Below are 17,648 nucleotides of genomic sequence, written 5' to 3' on the forward strand. Positions count from 1 at the left end.
GAGATGTTTAACACATTATAGAGCAGTCTTCTATTACAATGTGATGTTTATGTAGAGATGTTTAACACATTATAGGACAGTCTTCTATTTCAATGTGATGTTTATGTAGAGATGTTTAACACATTATAGGACAGTCTTCTATTACAATGTAAGGTTTATGTAGAGATGTTTAACACATTATAGAGCAGTCTTCTATTACAATGTGATGTTTATGTAGAGATGTTTAACACATTATAGGACAGTCTTCTATTACAATGTAAGGTTTATGTAGAGATGTTTAACACATTATAGGACAGTCTTCTATTACAATGTAAGGTTTATGTAGAAATGTTTAACACATTATAGAGCAGTCTTCTATTACAATGTGATGTTTATGTAGAGATGTTTAACACATTATAGAGCAGTCTTCTATTACAATGTGATGTTTATGTAGAGATGATTAACACATTATAGAGCAGTATTCTATTACAGTGGAACCCCGTTATTACGTTTTCCATTTTGTCACGATAAAATAACGTAATACCGGGGGCAACGTAATAAACGTTCCCAGTGAAAACCGTTAAAAATATAATTTGGAAATTGTATATCGTCCGTTGGTACTCCGTGAAGGGGTGTGTGAATATATCTTTACTGTTTCTTTGTTTAAAAGACTATTATACTTTGTTTTATTTACATCTTATCTTTAATGTCCGTAATTCTTCATGTTCTTATCCCTTTTCTTTATTTCTGGTGTAGGATACATTAGGATGTTTTGATAAATGTTGTTTTTTCTGCATTCGTTTGGACCGCCATTTTGTTCAACTTTAAAACAATGCGTTCATGTAAATTTCTCTCAATAACTCGTTCCGGTTCGTATTCAACATTCGTATTAAAAAAATAACAAAGCATCGTTTTCTAAAGTTCTCTAATTACACAATACACAACACAATAAAAAAAAATCCCACCCCAAAACAACAAAACTATAGACACAAAACGCACACGATACCCAACACTTACACACTTTTCTCACCAACGATAAACACGGAGAACAATTTAAGCGCAATCCACATAAAAAAAATTATAATGATGCACGAAGATTTCATTTATAACGCTAAATGATGGCACTAAAATCACGTGCGCATCAAGGGATTTTAGAATATTCACTGAGGTAAATGCCGTGCGCGAATCGGTCGATAACACAGGACAGTTTGATTGGTGTATGTATGGACGAGATTTACGAACACCCAAGCTGCATGTCCAAACAACGGACAATTTTTTAATTGACCACCTTTCGTCACCTATGTCCAAGCAGTTACCCAAGCAGTTTTAACAATGCTACGATAAATCTTGTCTTTCATGTTCAGTACCAAAGCTGTCCGTAAATAGAGTTTTAATAGCGAAGGTAATCACACTATGCTGAACACTCAGGTGGTTGAGAAATTATTTCTTTGATTATCAAAATATGAAAAATGAAGTAAATTTCATAGAGTACAATGTCTAAATAAACATTATTTAATTGTTTATCACTGGCTTCGATACGAGGTATTCACCTGTATTGATGTCGCTAGATCTATCGAAGCGTGATCAGTCAAGCGTCTCTAATCCCCAAACAGACCAGGAAATTTACGTGGTGACTGCCTCAGACAGTCAAGGTGTGAATGGCTTATTATTTTGAGAATCATTATTGAATAATTAGGGGTTTATTACGTTTTTGTCGGAATTTTTACAACGTAATACCGAGTCCCGGCATCTTAGGGCAACGTAATAACGAGGTCTATTTTATATAGGTTTGTTAAGAAATGGTTTTGTGCTTTGAAATTCCAACGTAATATGCGGACTAACGTATTAAAGGGGGAACGTAATAACGGGGTTCCACTGTACAATGTAAGGTTTATGTAGAGATGTTTAACACATTATAGAGCAGCCTTCTATTACAATGTGATGTTTATGTAGAGATGTTTAACACATTATAGGACAGTCTTCTATTACAATGTGATGTTTATGTAGAGATGTTTAACACATTATAAAGCAGTCTTCTATTACAATGTGATGTTTATGTAGAGATGTTTAACACATTATAGGACAGTCTTCTATTTCAATGTGATGTTTATGTAGAGATGTTTAACACATTATAGGACAGTCTTCTATTACAATGTAAGGTTTATGTAGAGATGTTTAACACATTATAGAGCAGTCTTCTATTACAATGTGATGTTTATGTAGAGATGTTTAACACATTATAGGACAGTCTTCTATTACAATGTAAGGTTTATGTAGAGATGTTTAACACATTATAGGACAGTCTTCTATTACAATGTAAGGTTTATGTAGAAATGTTTAACACATTATAGAGCAGTCTTCTATTACAATGTGATGTTTATGTAGAGATGTTTAACACATTATAGAGCAGTCTTCTATTACAATGTGATGTTTATGTAGAGATGATTAACACATTATAGAGCAGTCTTCTATTACAATGTGATGTTTATGTAGAGATGTTTAACACATTATAGGACAGTCTTCTATTACAATGTAAGGTTTATGTAGAGATGTTTAACACATTGTAGAGCAGTCTTCTATTACAATGTGATGTTTATGTAGAGATGTTTAACACATTATAGAGCAGTCTTCTATTACAATGTAAGGTTTATGTAGAGATGTTTAACACATTATAGGACAGTCTTCTATTACAATGTAAGGTTTATGTAGAGATGTTTAACACATTATAGGACAGTCTTCTATTACAATGTGATGTTTATGTAGAGATGTTTAACACATTATAGAGCAGCCTTCTATTACAATGTAAGGTTTATGTAGAAATGTTTAACACATTATAGAGCAGTCTTCTATTACAATGTAAGGTTTATGTAGAGATGTTTAACACATTATAGGACAGTCTTCTATTACAATGTGATGTTTATGTAGAGATGTTTAACACATTATAGGACAGTCTTCTATTACAATGTGATGTTTATGTAGAGATGTTTAACACATTATAGAGCAGCCTTCTATTACAATGTAAGGTTTATGTAGAGATGTTTAACACATTATAGGACAGTCTTCTATTACAATGTAAGGTTTATGTAGAGATGTTTAACACATTATAGGACAGTCTTCTATTACAATGTGATGTTTATGTAGAGATGTTTAACACATTATAGGACAGTCTTCTATTACAATGTAAGGTTTATGTAGAGATGTTTAACACATTATAGGACAGTCTTCTATTACAATGTAAGGTTTATGTAGAGATGTTTAACACATTATAGGACAGTCTTCTATTACAATGTGATGTTTATGTAGAGATGTTTAACACATTATAGAGCAGTCTTCTATTACAATGTGATGTTTATGTAGAGATGTTTAACACATTATAGAGCAGTCTTCTATTACAATGTAAGGTTTATGTAGAGATGTTTAACACATTATAGGACAGTCTTCTATTACAATGTAAGGTTTATGTAGAGATGTTTAACACATTATAGAGCAGTCTTCTATTACAATGTGATGCTCATGTAGAGATGTTTAATATAGGATTAAACATTCTTTTTAAAGAATTTATTGATGTGTAAACTTCGGACATTTTACTCACAAACTGAATAAAAGTGCAAAGCACTTTTATGTTAAGTTTGTGAGTAAGATGTCCGGAGTTTATACATTGATAAATTCTTCAAAAAGAATGTTTGATTCTTATAATTCCAATTCATTCACTACATAACAATTTCAAAAATTGGAATTGTTTCCCCGCACTACGTTGTTTGTTTTCAGGTGCGTATGAATACGTCGTGTTTTCGAATTTATTGATGCGTAACCTCTCTTTCAGCTTTATGCAATAATACATGCAATATCCATCACATATGTGAGATAAGTTATTATTTGTGTTTAATGTACACCACACATGTGAAATACATATGTATGTGCAAATACACACCACACATATGAAATAAACATGTATTTGCAATAAACACGTATGTCTGATATATACCACTGACACTTATTAGATATATAACATTTACACTGTATGTCTGGTATACAGTAATTATATATATGTCAGAACATGTACGTACAATATGTAGCACACCTTTATGTGTGTGATACACTATAGAATCCTTTAAATTCGTGGGAGGGGGGGGGGGCAGTTTTTGTGGCTTGTCAAAATTTTAAAGTTTCATTGGGATGTAATATCATGGATATGGTTGCCATATATTGAATCATATATAAATTTTGTATTTCGTTGTGGTTTCAAATTTGTGGGATAGATACAGTTACCAACAAAATTCCCGAAAATTGTTAATCATTCCTCAGTATTTCTTATAAAAAATAAACTGATAAGTACATTGGTTGGCTGTGTGTATATATTCTTATGAAAAATTTACACTCATATAGAAACATTTTAGATAGCATATTTTGTTTATATCACTAGGAGGCTGCTCATTCATTGAGATAATGTGTTATTTATATCACTATGAGATTGCTCATTCATTGAGATAATGTAATATTGATATCACTAGGAGGCTGCTCATTCATTGAGATAATGTGTTATTTATATCACTATGAGATTGCTCATTCATTGAGATAATGTAATATTGATATCACTAGAAGATTGCTCATTCATTGAGATAATGTAATATTGATATCACTAGAAGATTGCTGATTCATTGAGATAATGTAATATTGATATCACTAGAAGATTCCTCATTCATTGAGATAATGTGTTATTGATATCACTATAAGATTGCTCATTCATTGAGATAATGTAATATTGAAATCACTAGAAGATTGCTCATTTATTGAGATAATGTAATATTGATATCACTATGAGATTACTCATTCATTGAGATAATGTAATATTGATATCACTAGAAGATTGCTGATTCATTGAGATAATGTAATATTGATATCACTAGAAGATTGCTCATTCATTGAGATAATGTGTTATTTATATCACTAGAAGATTGCACATTCATTAAGATATATCACTAAGAGATTACTCATTCATTGAGATAATTTATTATTTACATCACCAGGAGGCTGCTCAAGCTCTTCTGACTGCAGCTCTGGCTGGCTCTAAGTTACACGGCATCATCAACAAAGCTAATGAGTACATATTAAGGGCAGAGGAGCTCAAGAAAGCCAGTAAGTGTATAGATAGAGTTTTCTTCCCTAGTCTGAATAACACACAGTAAATGTACAGAGATTTCTCCCCTTATACTGAATAATACACAGTAAGTATACAGAGAGAGTTCTCTCCCCTTATACTGAATAACACACAGTCAGTGTACAGAGAGATTTCTCTCCCCTTATACTGAATAACACTCAGTAAGTGTACAGAGAGAGTTCTCTCCCCCTAGACTGAATAACACACAGTAAGTATACAGAGAGGGTTCTCTCCCTTTAGACTGAATAACACACAGTGTACAGAGAGGGTTCTCTCCCTTTAGACTGAATAACACACAGTCAGTGTACAGAGGGAGTTCTCTCCCCCTAGTCTGAATAACACACAGTCAGTGTACAGAGAGTTATCTCCCCTTAGACTGAATAACACACAGTGTACAGAGAGAGTTCTCTCCCATTAGACTGAATAACACAGTCAGTGTACAGAGAGAGTTCTATCCCCTTATACTGAATAACACACAGCCAGTGTACAGAGAGGATTCTCTCCCCTTAGACTGAATAACACACAGTGTACAGAGAGGGTTCTCTCCCTTTAGACTGAATAACACACAGTCAGTGTACAGAGGGAGTTCTCTCCCCCTAGTCTGAATAACACACAGTCAGTGTACAGAGAGTTCTCTCCCCTTAGACTGAATAACACACAGTCAGTGTACAGAGAGAGTTCTCTCCCATTAGACTGAATAACACACAGTCAGTGTACAGAGAGAGTTCTATCCCCTTATACTGAATAACACACAGTCAGTGTACAGAGAGGATTCTCTCCCCTTAGACTGAATAACACACAGTCAGTGTACAGAGAGGATTCTCTCCCCTTAGACTGAATAACACACAGTCAGTGTACAGAGAGGATTCTCTCCCCTTAGACTGAATAACACACAGTAAGTATACAGAGAGAGTTCTCTCCCTTTAGACTGAATAACACACAGTCAGTGTACAGAGAGAGTTCTCTCCCCCTAGTCTAAATAACACACAGTAAGTATACAGAAAGAGTTCTCTCCCCTTAGACTGAATAACACACCATGTCATTATCCTTGTTGCGGAGAGTATATAGATCTTTGAATTTGCTCCAGGCTGTTTTCATGTTTATTTATTCATAATTATACTGTAATGTAATAAAATTTTAGGGACACACAGTTTTGTTGATTTGAACATGTTATTTTATTGAAGCACAAATGAGTTAAAAACAAATTCTCCCAAATTGTGGGTCTCTATCCTTTGAGTTTATAGGTTTGTTATTTGTACTGCATTGTATTTGACCTTCAGAGACTTCTGCAAAAATAGCAAAGGTGAAACTGTCCAGAAAATAAACATGTAATGTAGAAGAATAGCTACATATAAACAAACACAAAAGCCCTGCATAAATCACTATTCAATGTATGCTAAAAATCCTGAACCTTCACCTGCCATATTTTCCTGACCCCTCCCACCTTTCTTTCACTTTTCGTGGTAGCTGGTAGCTCAATGGTAGAGCATTCACTCAACCTGGAGGTCACGAGTTTGAGTCCCGCTCATGCCATGGCCGTGTCAAACCTAAGATGTTAAGATAGGTAGTGATTACTCCTTCGCCAAACGCTTAGCATTTTGAAGTGAGAATCACAGGTTTTTCCGATATGACCTTAAAAGCTAAGATCCTGTGTCGCAGCAGACATTGGCACGATAAAAAAACTTCACTGCTACAGCCCAGAGCACTAAGCATAGGTATAAATTTGTGGTACTTCACCTACAGCTGGTGACATCTCCAAAAGACAATCAGTCCTCTTACTTTTACATTTGACTCCTATTTTTCGAACATTTCATCAAATGACAGTAAAGTAGACTTTCCTGTTTGTTTTCTGTGAATAGTTAACACAGGACATGTCCAGCCACAGCACGAGGAACAAAAGTCCGAGGAGAAGCTGAACACCGAGCGAGCAAACTTCCTTCTGCACCAAGCATTTGATGAAGACGAGGCTGGAAACCTCGCGGAGGCCAAGGAATTGTATACAGAAGCTGTAGAGGTCTTTCTCAAAATTGTAGGTACATTATAGGTATAACATTTCCACATTAATTGTGTAATCTCTCAATACGATTGTTATGATTCAGGGTTCTCCACATTTTCAAATTGAACCAAAGAGGAAGCTGTGTGATACAAAATCATACAACATTTTAGGTCTCACTTCTTCAATAATTGATAATATTAAGTAACAAATTGAATTTAAACATTTATTGATGATGTAAAATTGTACAATGTTATTACTATACATAAATGTACATGCAAATTGCCAATCTAACACTGTTACACTGTCCACAGTGTTTATTTAGGAATTATCTGTCTGAAGGGAGAGACAAGCCATGCTGTACTAACCCAGTTAGCTTGTCAAATTATTGGAGTCCACAATAAAAAAAAAAAGTAATCACTGTGGAGGCTGATTTTAAGATTATGTCATGATAATTTAATCTGATAGATGTCATGATAATTTCTGACTTCCGTGATTTTCTAGAGAGATGGTACCACAGACAAAGGCATACAAGAGAAGATGACTAAAGTGGCATCGCAAGCTTTAGACAGGTAACCCACGCCAGTCAATATACACAGGTAACCCACACCAGTCAATATAGACAGATAACTCACACCAGTCAATATACACAGGTAACCCACAGCAGTCAATATACACAGGTAACCCACACCAGTCAATATAGACAGGTAACCCACACCAGTAAATATAGACAGGTAACCCACACCAGTCAATATACACAGGTAACCCACACCAGTCAATATAGACAGGTAACTCACACCAGTCAATATACACAGGTAACCCACACCAGTCAATATACACAGGTAACCCACACCAGTCAACATAGACAGGTAACCCACACCAGTCAATATAGACAGGTAACCACACCAGTCAATATACACAGGTAACCCACACCAGTCAATATAGACAGGTAACCCACACCACTCAATATAGACAGGTAACCTACACCAGTCAATATAGACAGGTAACCCACACCAGTCAATATAGACAGGTAGCCTACACTAGTCAATATACACAGGTAACCCACACCAGTCAATATGTAAGTTTTGCATTATGAGCTCTTCTGTGTCAGAGGTGCATTTAGTGGTATTGCCTATGTGGGACAAAGTACACCTACAGCTAGTGAAGAAAACCGTAGAGGATATGAACAGTGGTTTCTGTTTGTAAATGTAACTGTAGGAATATGAAATACTATCACAAAGGGCAACATCAAACAAAGCTATTTTCGTATTTAGTGTATATAGTGGAACCCCGTTATTATGTTTTTCATTTTGTCACAATAAAAATAACATAATACCTGGGGCAACGTAATAAACGGTGTGGGTGAAATCTGTTAAAAATATAATTTGGAATTGTATATCTTCCGTGAGGGTGTATGTGTGTGTGTGTGAATATCTTTACTGTTTCTTTGTTTAAAAGACTCTGACACTTATTTACATCTTATCTTAAATTCTTCGTGTTCTTATCCCTTTTCTTTATTCCTTGTGTAGGATACATAAAGATGTTTTGATAAGTGTTGCTTATTTGCTTTCGTTTCCATCATTTTGTTCAACATTAACATAATGTGTTCATATTTACATTATAATATTTGATGATGATTTGAATTTTATTGAAATTTTAATTTAATCAGGGCAGAAGATCTGAAGAAAAAGCTTTCATCCTCTGGGACCGTAAAAAGTACCCCTTCCCTGAACAAGGTAGAAAACAAACCCCCTCCCCTGGGGTATGGGGCGTTTTTGGATGACGATGAGAAGACGACGGTCTCCGCAGGAGGGAAACCATCGCCGACCAATGCTCCAAAGAGAGGCAGTCAGCTGATAAACCTGGGGCCTTCTGGGTATACCAAGGAAGAAATCGAGGTTCTCAGGTATGAAGGAAAAAATCAAGGTTCTCATGTACGAAGGAAGAAATCAAGGTTCTCAGGTATAAAGGATGAAATTGAGGTTCTCAGGTACGAAGGAAGAAATCGAGGTTCTCAGGTACGAAGGAAGAAATTGAGGTTCTCAGGTATGAAGGAAGAAATTGAGGTCCTCAGGTAGTAAAGAGTAGCATAAACGATTTCTCTGCTATCCTGCAACATGGCACATATGCTGTGTATTAAATGATTTATCATGATGATTTAATTTTCTGAGTGATATAAAATGCAAGGAATTTTGAAATTCAAAAAACCGTAATCAAATACCTTAATGCTTTCAATTTACACTCAGTGTATTATCATCCACCAAATATTGGGAACTGGGAATTTGAGAGTTTTTGGTGTTTCTCTTTGTTGCTTTGTCTGTCTTCAACATAATTTAACCTTATCTATAACTTTAAAACAATACATGATAGCAACTTCATATGCTACCAAAATGTTGAAGGTCAAAGGTGCCAGTATGTGAATGTTGAAGGTCAAGTTTAATCTTCAAGGTTAAGTTTGTCACATTGAATATGGCTGTGTTGGGGGTATAGTGTTTGACAAAAATATGTTATTTCTGTTTGCAGGAAAACATCTTTTATCAATGGGAGAGAATATGTTCCTTTCATGAGTGTAGACATGAAAGAGAAGTTTGCCTTCCCAGTGCCATTTAGGTAAAATTTAAATCTTAGACTATATCATTAGAATGAAGAACAAGCTATTGAAATGTTAAAAATGTGGTTCATCCATTGTTGCAAAAGTAGTCAGCTCTCGATAAACCGCCACCTTTTGTTCTTTCCAATCTATGGTATTATAACGAATTTGGCGATCTTGAGGAAAAAAGTTACTATTCTTGTATATGTAAGAGTTATCGTCCCTTTACTTACAATACTTATGTAATTACAATAATGTCAAAATATATCGTAAAAATTGTTTTAAAATTATCTAACATGATAAAATAATTCTATCTTTAATGAGGCTTTATTATAAAACAATATATGTATACAAAACACATATACACAGTATGTTTTAAGTTATTTTAAAAAAAACCTTGTCCAATGTTGGTATTAAGCGCACTGCGAGGCCGTTTCCTGGCAGGTGAGCCAGCATTATCTAGTCCAGGGTTGACAAAAATATCATCCTTTGCAACCAAAATAGCACCCATTGTCCCTCCTTTTTATTGACTCTCATCATAAAACAGTGATAGGTGATTTCCTGTTGTGTACATTTTGCATGGTTTCTGTGGTATGTAATAATTTTCTTTGAAATTCAACAGAAACCCCTTTCACAACAAAGCCATCATTAAACTATATTTTTCTATGATGTAAAAACAAGATTGTAGTTAATATTGAGTAATTTTCTTGCTCATTTAATACAGCAATTACTGGGATCCTGTCTGCCCAGGTGTATGACAGAGATCGAAAATGACAAATTTTCTGCTTTACTGACCATGTGCACCTGTGGCATTTATCGAGATAGTTAACACTTTGAAATAGACATTTGTAATAAAAACACTGTGGCAAATGGTGATAGCAAATTTGGCATTTTAAGCAATAAGAAAAATGTTCTTAGAAAAATGTGGTGTTGTAAAGAAAATGGCGATGAATTGAGTGGCGAAAATTCAAGAGTTAACTGTAGTCAAGAATTGTAAGGGTAAGATTTATGATTTTAGCATATTTTCTAAAGGAATTTTAGCATGTCCTGATACTTATTGTTTATCAATTTTAGCATATTTTGTATCGATTTCAGCATACCGTGTGTATACAGTATACACACATTTGAAATGTTTGATGTAGTAAACAATAAGAATTCTTTCTTGTTACCCTAGTTTCGTTCAAGATCAACACGGATCTTACTGTGTTGTTAATTTTTTTTTATTGTGTGGTGTACCATGTTGCACACATTGCTGCTGTGTTGAGCAAAAATTGTACTGTCCGTGTTGGAGCCACACAGTAAAAATGTCGATGGAGAACCCTGTGTGTTCCATGCCATGTACAGATCCCAAGTTTGGAAAGGGAGATACTTTATCACTGGTTTCTTTCGAGAAATGCTTTCTGTAATAATGTGCATTTTGTAGAGAATATTTCTGTCCTTTTTCAGTGATAAATGTGGGAAGCTGGCACTGTCTCCAAAACAGAGGTCGAGTCTCAGGGACTGGGTTCGACCCGAGCAATTCTGTGATAGCCCCCAGATCATCTACGCCGTGTCTTGTTATAGCATAAAGCAGGTTAGTGCTGTTTGAAAATTGGTACAATCTTTAGAGTAGGAGTAAAGGTGCAGTCACATGATATGATTTTCCATTCAGCTTGTTTATTACATTCATTAACTGCATTGTTATAACTGAAAAGATTGTGCAAAATTCAAATTTGAATCTGTGTTGGGGTTTTTCCCCCAAATATAATAATCATACTAGCAGTGTACATTTTGATTGATAAATCCATTGGTATTCCAGAGAGCACGATTTTGTATACTCTGAGCTTTCAGTTAAACTGCAAAATTGATATTAAAAAGTTTTGCATATTTGTGAATTATGTGTCCTCTCTTCTAGGGGTAGACATAATTATTGTTTTTGTACTTTCTGTCCATCCGTCTGTCTGTCATAAAATCTTGTGAACAGTTCTTTTCCTATATGACTAATCGGATAGACTTGAAACTTTTTACAAGACTTCATTGCCATTGTTAGATGTGCATATTGTAGAGACAAGAGGATCCAACCGTTGTCCTAAAAGTTATAGTGGATCTAAGAGGGGTGGAGGATGTTAAAATAGCATATGAATGCTTCTCCTCCAATATGGCTTATTGGATAGACTTGAAACTTTTTGCAATGCTTCGATACATGTGTAGATGTGCTTATTGTAGAGACAGGAGAATCCAATTGTTTTCCCTGTAGTTATAGTGGATCTGAGGGGTGGAGGGTGTAAAATAGTTTGTGAACACTTCTCTTATATGGTTTATTGGAGTTCATAATATATATGTTCCTGCTCATGCTTTCTCCTCCATACCATGCAGTACATTAAAGCGAGAGGTTTCATTTGGAGCACCTCCATTTTGGGGAGCTGGAGAGACATTTGCTTTTTTATAAAAACAATCTCTAGTTACTACATTGGTGTAGTATACAGTTGTAAAATGGATGATTCAGGAAGTAGCAAATTTATGTTTCCCTTGACAAAGATTCCATGTTAAAAAATAGCTTTTTTGTGCAGGGGAACCATAAATTTTCTATTTCCTGAATTACCATGTCTGTAACTGTTTTATTATACCAAAACAATCTATTTTTAAAGAGATTTATGTGTCAGAGACATTATTTTAACAATGGCCGAATCATTCACATTTATTGAATACCATTCATTCAAATACGTTCCAAGTAGTTTTTTCGCCATCTTAATCACTGCTTTGATGTTAAGACCTGATTTATAGTCTATAATCAATTGTTGTTCTTGTTCGGTGAAGATACCAAACCTCAGTTTCGCCATCATTACAATTGATCTATCATGATGTCTGCTAATAACATTACATCAGATCTCACCTTCTTGGAATGATCCGCCTACCGAGCAATTTGATTGGTTAGAAATGTTAACATGGGAGTAGTCCCAGGGAATGGCATTGATTTTGCAGGGATTAATTGTCAGATGAGAGAAATAGTGCATTTCCAGGGAAACAAACAGTTTTATTGTATCACTTTTATGCAGAGGAAAATCAGTAGAGAAACATGTGTGATAATACACATTAAAGAGATTAATTTTTTCTACAATTAAAATCTCACAGATGTAATTGCTTTTAGATACTAAAGTTTGTTTGATGTCATTTATATTTCTAGGACATCACATGTAAATACGTGGATGTCTTCTACAAATAATTATCCAAAATTGTAATGATTTTGTCGAGCAGTCATAGTTATGTTGATCTCTCATTGTACTTGGAATAAGATATATTACAGTTTATGCTGTTCTGTTTGACAAGCGCTTCTACACATGTATGTGCTATTTGAATTGTGTAGTCTGCTAATCTGTGTCATGATCACAGCAGTTGCAGGGGTTTTTTTTACAGACCATTGTGTCAGACACACTGGTTTTTTCTTCTTTATTAATCATTGTATCAGACTGTAATTTGTTTTGTTTACAGACCATTGTCTCAGACTGTAATTTGTTTTGTTTACAGACCATTGTCTCTGACTGTAGTTTTGTGTCATCACTGGCCATCAGTGCACAGTATGAACGCAGATTTAAGAAAAAACTCATCACCAGGTAAGAATGGCCATTAATATACTATGTTTTAAGAATAGGGGCAAAGAATGTAATTCCTTAGGTAAGTGTTGCAGTGGGATGTAGTCTTTTGGATTAAATTTGCAGTAATACAATCTCGAGTTTTGGGTTGGGGTTCAGTAGGATGTACATTCCACTGTATTTTTTTTTGGTGGGTTGAATTGGGATATAGTTCTTTGGGTTGGGGTTGCTGTAGGATATAGTTCTTTTGGTTGGGGTTGCTGTAGGATATAGTTCTTTTGGTTGGGGTTGCTGTAGGTTATAGTTATTTTTGGGTGGTTGCTGTAGGATGTACATGTAGTTCTTTGGGTTAGGGTTGCTGTAGGATATAGTTCTTTAGGTTAGGGTTGCTGTAGGATGTACATGCAGTTCTTAGGTTTGGGGTTGCTGTAGTATATACTGTATGTCAGGTTTTTTCCGCGTCATGTTTTTTCAGCGAATCAGAACCTAAAACAGTATATTAAATTTACGCAAATCAAATTTTCACTATTTCAAAGTCATAGCAAAAGTATAAATCACGGTTATTTAAATTTATGAAGGAATCGGGGGGAAATCCAGCATTTGTATGTATAACTCTTAATTTTTTATGCAAAAATTCAGCTATTTCATTCCAAGTGGCATCATCCGGGTGAGAGATAAACCAAATGTCACCTCGTCAATTTTAGAAGATGCACTCAGTTGATCACACACATGTGCTGCGTACCAGTTTTCAAAAACAATTTTGCGCTTTTGTTTACACTCAAGTATATTGTAAATATGTACAATTTGGAGGTATAGTAACGTAATTCACTGTTCGTCAGCTATAATGGTACTAGTACAAAATATCTATTGATAACTATTTTCAGTTTAAAACAGTCATCAACCATGTCCCATTACATGCATGAGTAGCTCAGGTATAATTATACATTGATTGAAGCAAAGAACGTTGTCCATTTAATCAGCTTGTCCTTCATTAAATAAACACCGAGGCTTACATACCTGTTACCTGGCACTTGTCGGATGAAGGGGGAAACAAAGCACACTGAACACAGAAATTTCACTGTACTATTACCTGTATGCTATATAACTCTATTACAAAAACAAAACTTGATATCAAATTTACGCGGATTTATTTTCTGCGATTCGGAAATCGTCGCGAACGAAGTGGAAATTAGATACACGTGGAAAAAACATGATATATGGTAGTTCTTTTGGTTAGGGTTGCTGTAGGATATAGTTCTTTGGGTTAAGGTTGCTGTAGGATATAGTTCTTTGGGTTAAGGTTGCTGTAGGATATAGTTCTTTGGGTTGGGTTGAATTAGGGTGTAGTTCTTTGGGTTGGGGTTGAATTAGGATATATCTCATTGGGTTGGGGTTACTGTAGGATGTAGTTCTTTTGGTTGGGGTTGCTGTAGGATATAGTTCTTTGGGTTTGGATTGCTGTAGGATATAATTCTCTTTGGTTGAGTTTGCAGTAGGATATAGTTCTTTGGGTTGGGATTGCTGTAGGATATAGTTCTTTGGTTTGGGGTTGCTGTAGGATATAGTTCTTTGGGGTTAGGGTTGCTGTAGGATATTGTTCTTTGGGTTAGGGTTGCCGTAGGATATTGTTCTTTGGGTTGGGGTTGCTGTAGGATATAATTCTTTTTGGTTGGGATTGCTGTAGGATATTGTTCCTTTTGGTTGGGATTGCTGTATGATATAGGGTTTTTTTTTGGTTGATTACTGTAGGATATACATGTAGTTCTTTGGGTTAGTGTTGCTATAGGATATAGTTCTTTGGGTTAGGGTTGCTGTAGGATGTAGTTCTTTTGGTTGGGTTGAATTAGGGTGTAGTTCGTTGGGTTGGGGTTGAATTAGGATATATGTCATTGGATTGAGTTTGCTGTAGGATGTAGTTCTTTGGGTTAGGGTTGCTGTAGGATATATTTATTTTGGTTGGGTTGAATTAGGGTGTAGTTTGTTGGGTTGGGGTTGAATTAGGATATATATGTATCTCATTGGGTTGGGTTTGCTGTAGGATGTAGTTCTTTTTGGTTGGGGTTGCTGTAGGATGTAGTTCTTTTTGGTTGGGTTTGCTGTAGGATGTAGTTCTTTTTGGTTGGGGTTGCTGTAGGATGTAGTTCTTTTTGGTTGGGTTTGCTGTAGGATGTAGTTCTTTTTGGTTGGGGTTGCTGTAGGATGTAGTTCTTTTTGGTTGGGGTTGCTGTAGGATGTAGTTCTTTTTGGTTGGGTTTGCTGTAGGATGTAGTTCTTTTTGGTTGGGTTTGCTGTAGGATGTAGTTCTTTTTGGTTGGGGTTGCTGTAGGATGTAGTTCTTTTTGGTTGGGGTTGCTGAAGGATGATTGCTGTTGTGTTTACTTTGATCCTACAAGGTTTTTGTTTAAGTTTCTCTTTATAGCAGGGGCATAACTCCATTTAGTAGAGTGAATAGTTCTCTCTGTAGCAAGGGTTTTAAATCCAGTGTAGTACAGGGTTAATTAGTACAGATAATTAATGTTTCTGTAACAGGGAGGTTTAATTCAGTGTAGTACAGGTTAAATAGTACAGATAATTAATGTTTCTGTATATAACAGGGGGATTTAATCCAGTGTAGTACAGGGTTAATTAGTACAGATAATTAATGTTTCTGTATATAACAGGGAGATTTAATTCAGTGTAGTACAGGGTTAATTAGTACAGATAATTAATGTTTCTGTATATAACAGGGAGATTTAATCCAGTGTAGCACAGAGTTAATTAATGATTCTCTCTGTTGCAGGGGCACAATTAATTGCATTAATATTATTTATCTTTGTAGCATCATATATCCTCAGAACAGAAATGGAGACCCAGTCTACAACCCTTGTGGGAAGTACATGGTGAAATTAAACATTAATGGAGTTCCACGAAAGGTCAGTACCACAAAAGGTCAAGGTTAGTTCCATGAAAGATCAGTTCCCAGAATTCCATTGTTTTCTGATCATTAGATACAAATTAGGACTGAAGCTCAACATTATCCACAAAAGGTAGAATTCTGGTAAGTTTTACATTCATTTGATACAAATTAGGACTGAAGCTCAACATTATCCACAAAAGGTAGAATTCTGGTAAGTTTTACATTCATTTGATACAAATTAGGACTGAAGCTCAACATTATCCACAAAAGGTAGAATTCTAGTAAGTTTTACATTCATTAGATACAAATTTAAGGTTAGGACCAAAGCTCTACTTTGACAGTGTTCCACACAACCTTGGAAAACATAGTCGTTAAAAACAAAGTTTCTGTACCATACCTGATTAAATTCTCCTATTCTTAATGTTATATTTTGATTTCTCTATGCTTTCAAATTGTGTGGTGAGATGGATGGGTTTTTTTCTGCCATACTCAGAAAATACAACTTTGACAGGACAAAGTTCCTTGTCCAGTAAAGTTCAGGTTAAAGGATATGAGATTTCCTAATTTACTAAAGTTATATTGCATCAAGAGCTTGGGAGCATGAACTTAAAATCATCAAATATCAGTAAGACAGATTTATAAAGAACTGCATTTGATTTTCAGATCAAACGGTTGATGATCATAGTATTTTTTAACATGCATGATTATACATGTATATCAATTGTTATCCATTCCAGAAATTGTACTTGATAGCCATCAAATTTCATAGATGAATTGATGATCATTAGAAGACATGCTCTACTTGTTTTCAGATAACAAGGTCACCAGCCATGTTTTTTTAAACACGAATTTTAATTTAGGAGAGGGGGGGGGGGAGGGATAAGTTTAACATTTCATGATTTAATGAGCCATGCTTGGTTTAATTTTAGAACTTTCTCTGCAATAGTTGGTGGTAATATATGGCATCAAAGAAAAAGAAAACAAATGTATAATGTTGTCATACTATACATACAAACTGCTTGCACCTTTAATCATGATAAAAACAAGCTTACATGTGTATTTTGGAAAGGAAATTAATATGATTGATAGAATATTCATTGATGTTATATAGCTGTGATGGTTCTTATATTGAGCACCAAATAGCTGCTTCTATAAACCTCTTAGCACTGTGTCATATTCGATTACTTTTTTGCAATAAAACTAAACTTTTATAGGTGACGATTGACGATTTTTTCCCGATGGGACGTGATGGAGAATTACTCTGCTCATTCTCCAACAACAAAAACGAGCTGTGGATTTCTCTCCTGGAGAAGGCCTACATGAAAGTGATGGGTGGTTATGATTTCCCAGGATCCAATTCGGTTAGTATTATACCTCACTCTGAAGGGAGTATATTTACCTCTGTCCATCCATCAGTCATTTCAGCCTCTGTCCTTAAGTCATAACATATTTATGCCGCCCTT

At 35.1% G+C, this 17,648-nt stretch overlaps 1 protein-coding gene across 3 annotated transcripts in view; it reads left to right on the forward strand.

Annotated features, from left to right (window-relative positions):
* LOC125651442 (calpain-7-like) overlaps positions 1–17,648 on the forward strand; it is a 39,013-nt gene that overhangs the window by 6,618 nt on the left and 14,747 nt on the right. For 2 of the 3 annotated variants that reach the window (XM_048880032.2, XM_056166367.1), the window contains exons 3-11: positions 5,007–5,115; positions 6,997–7,166; positions 7,635–7,702; positions 8,800–9,036; positions 9,654–9,740; positions 11,167–11,293; positions 13,225–13,310; positions 16,108–16,201; positions 17,400–17,546. In XM_048880032.2, coding sequence (XP_048735989.2) covers positions 5,007–5,115; positions 6,997–7,166; positions 7,635–7,702; positions 8,800–9,036; positions 9,654–9,740; positions 11,167–11,293; positions 13,225–13,310; positions 16,108–16,201; positions 17,400–17,546 — 1,125 coding nt within the window. Of the gene's footprint in view, positions 1–5,006; positions 5,116–6,996; positions 7,171–7,634; positions 7,703–8,799; positions 9,037–9,653; positions 9,741–11,166; positions 11,294–13,224; positions 13,311–16,107; positions 16,202–17,399; positions 17,547–17,648 lie in introns of those variants that run through there. The other variant, XM_056166368.1, reaches the window with a different exon arrangement.

The sequence above is a fragment of the Ostrea edulis genome, chromosome 5 (assembly GCF_947568905.1).
Source record: "Ostrea edulis chromosome 5, xbOstEdul1.1, whole genome shotgun sequence".
Lineage (NCBI taxonomy): Eukaryota > Metazoa > Mollusca > Bivalvia > Ostreida > Ostreidae > Ostrea > Ostrea edulis.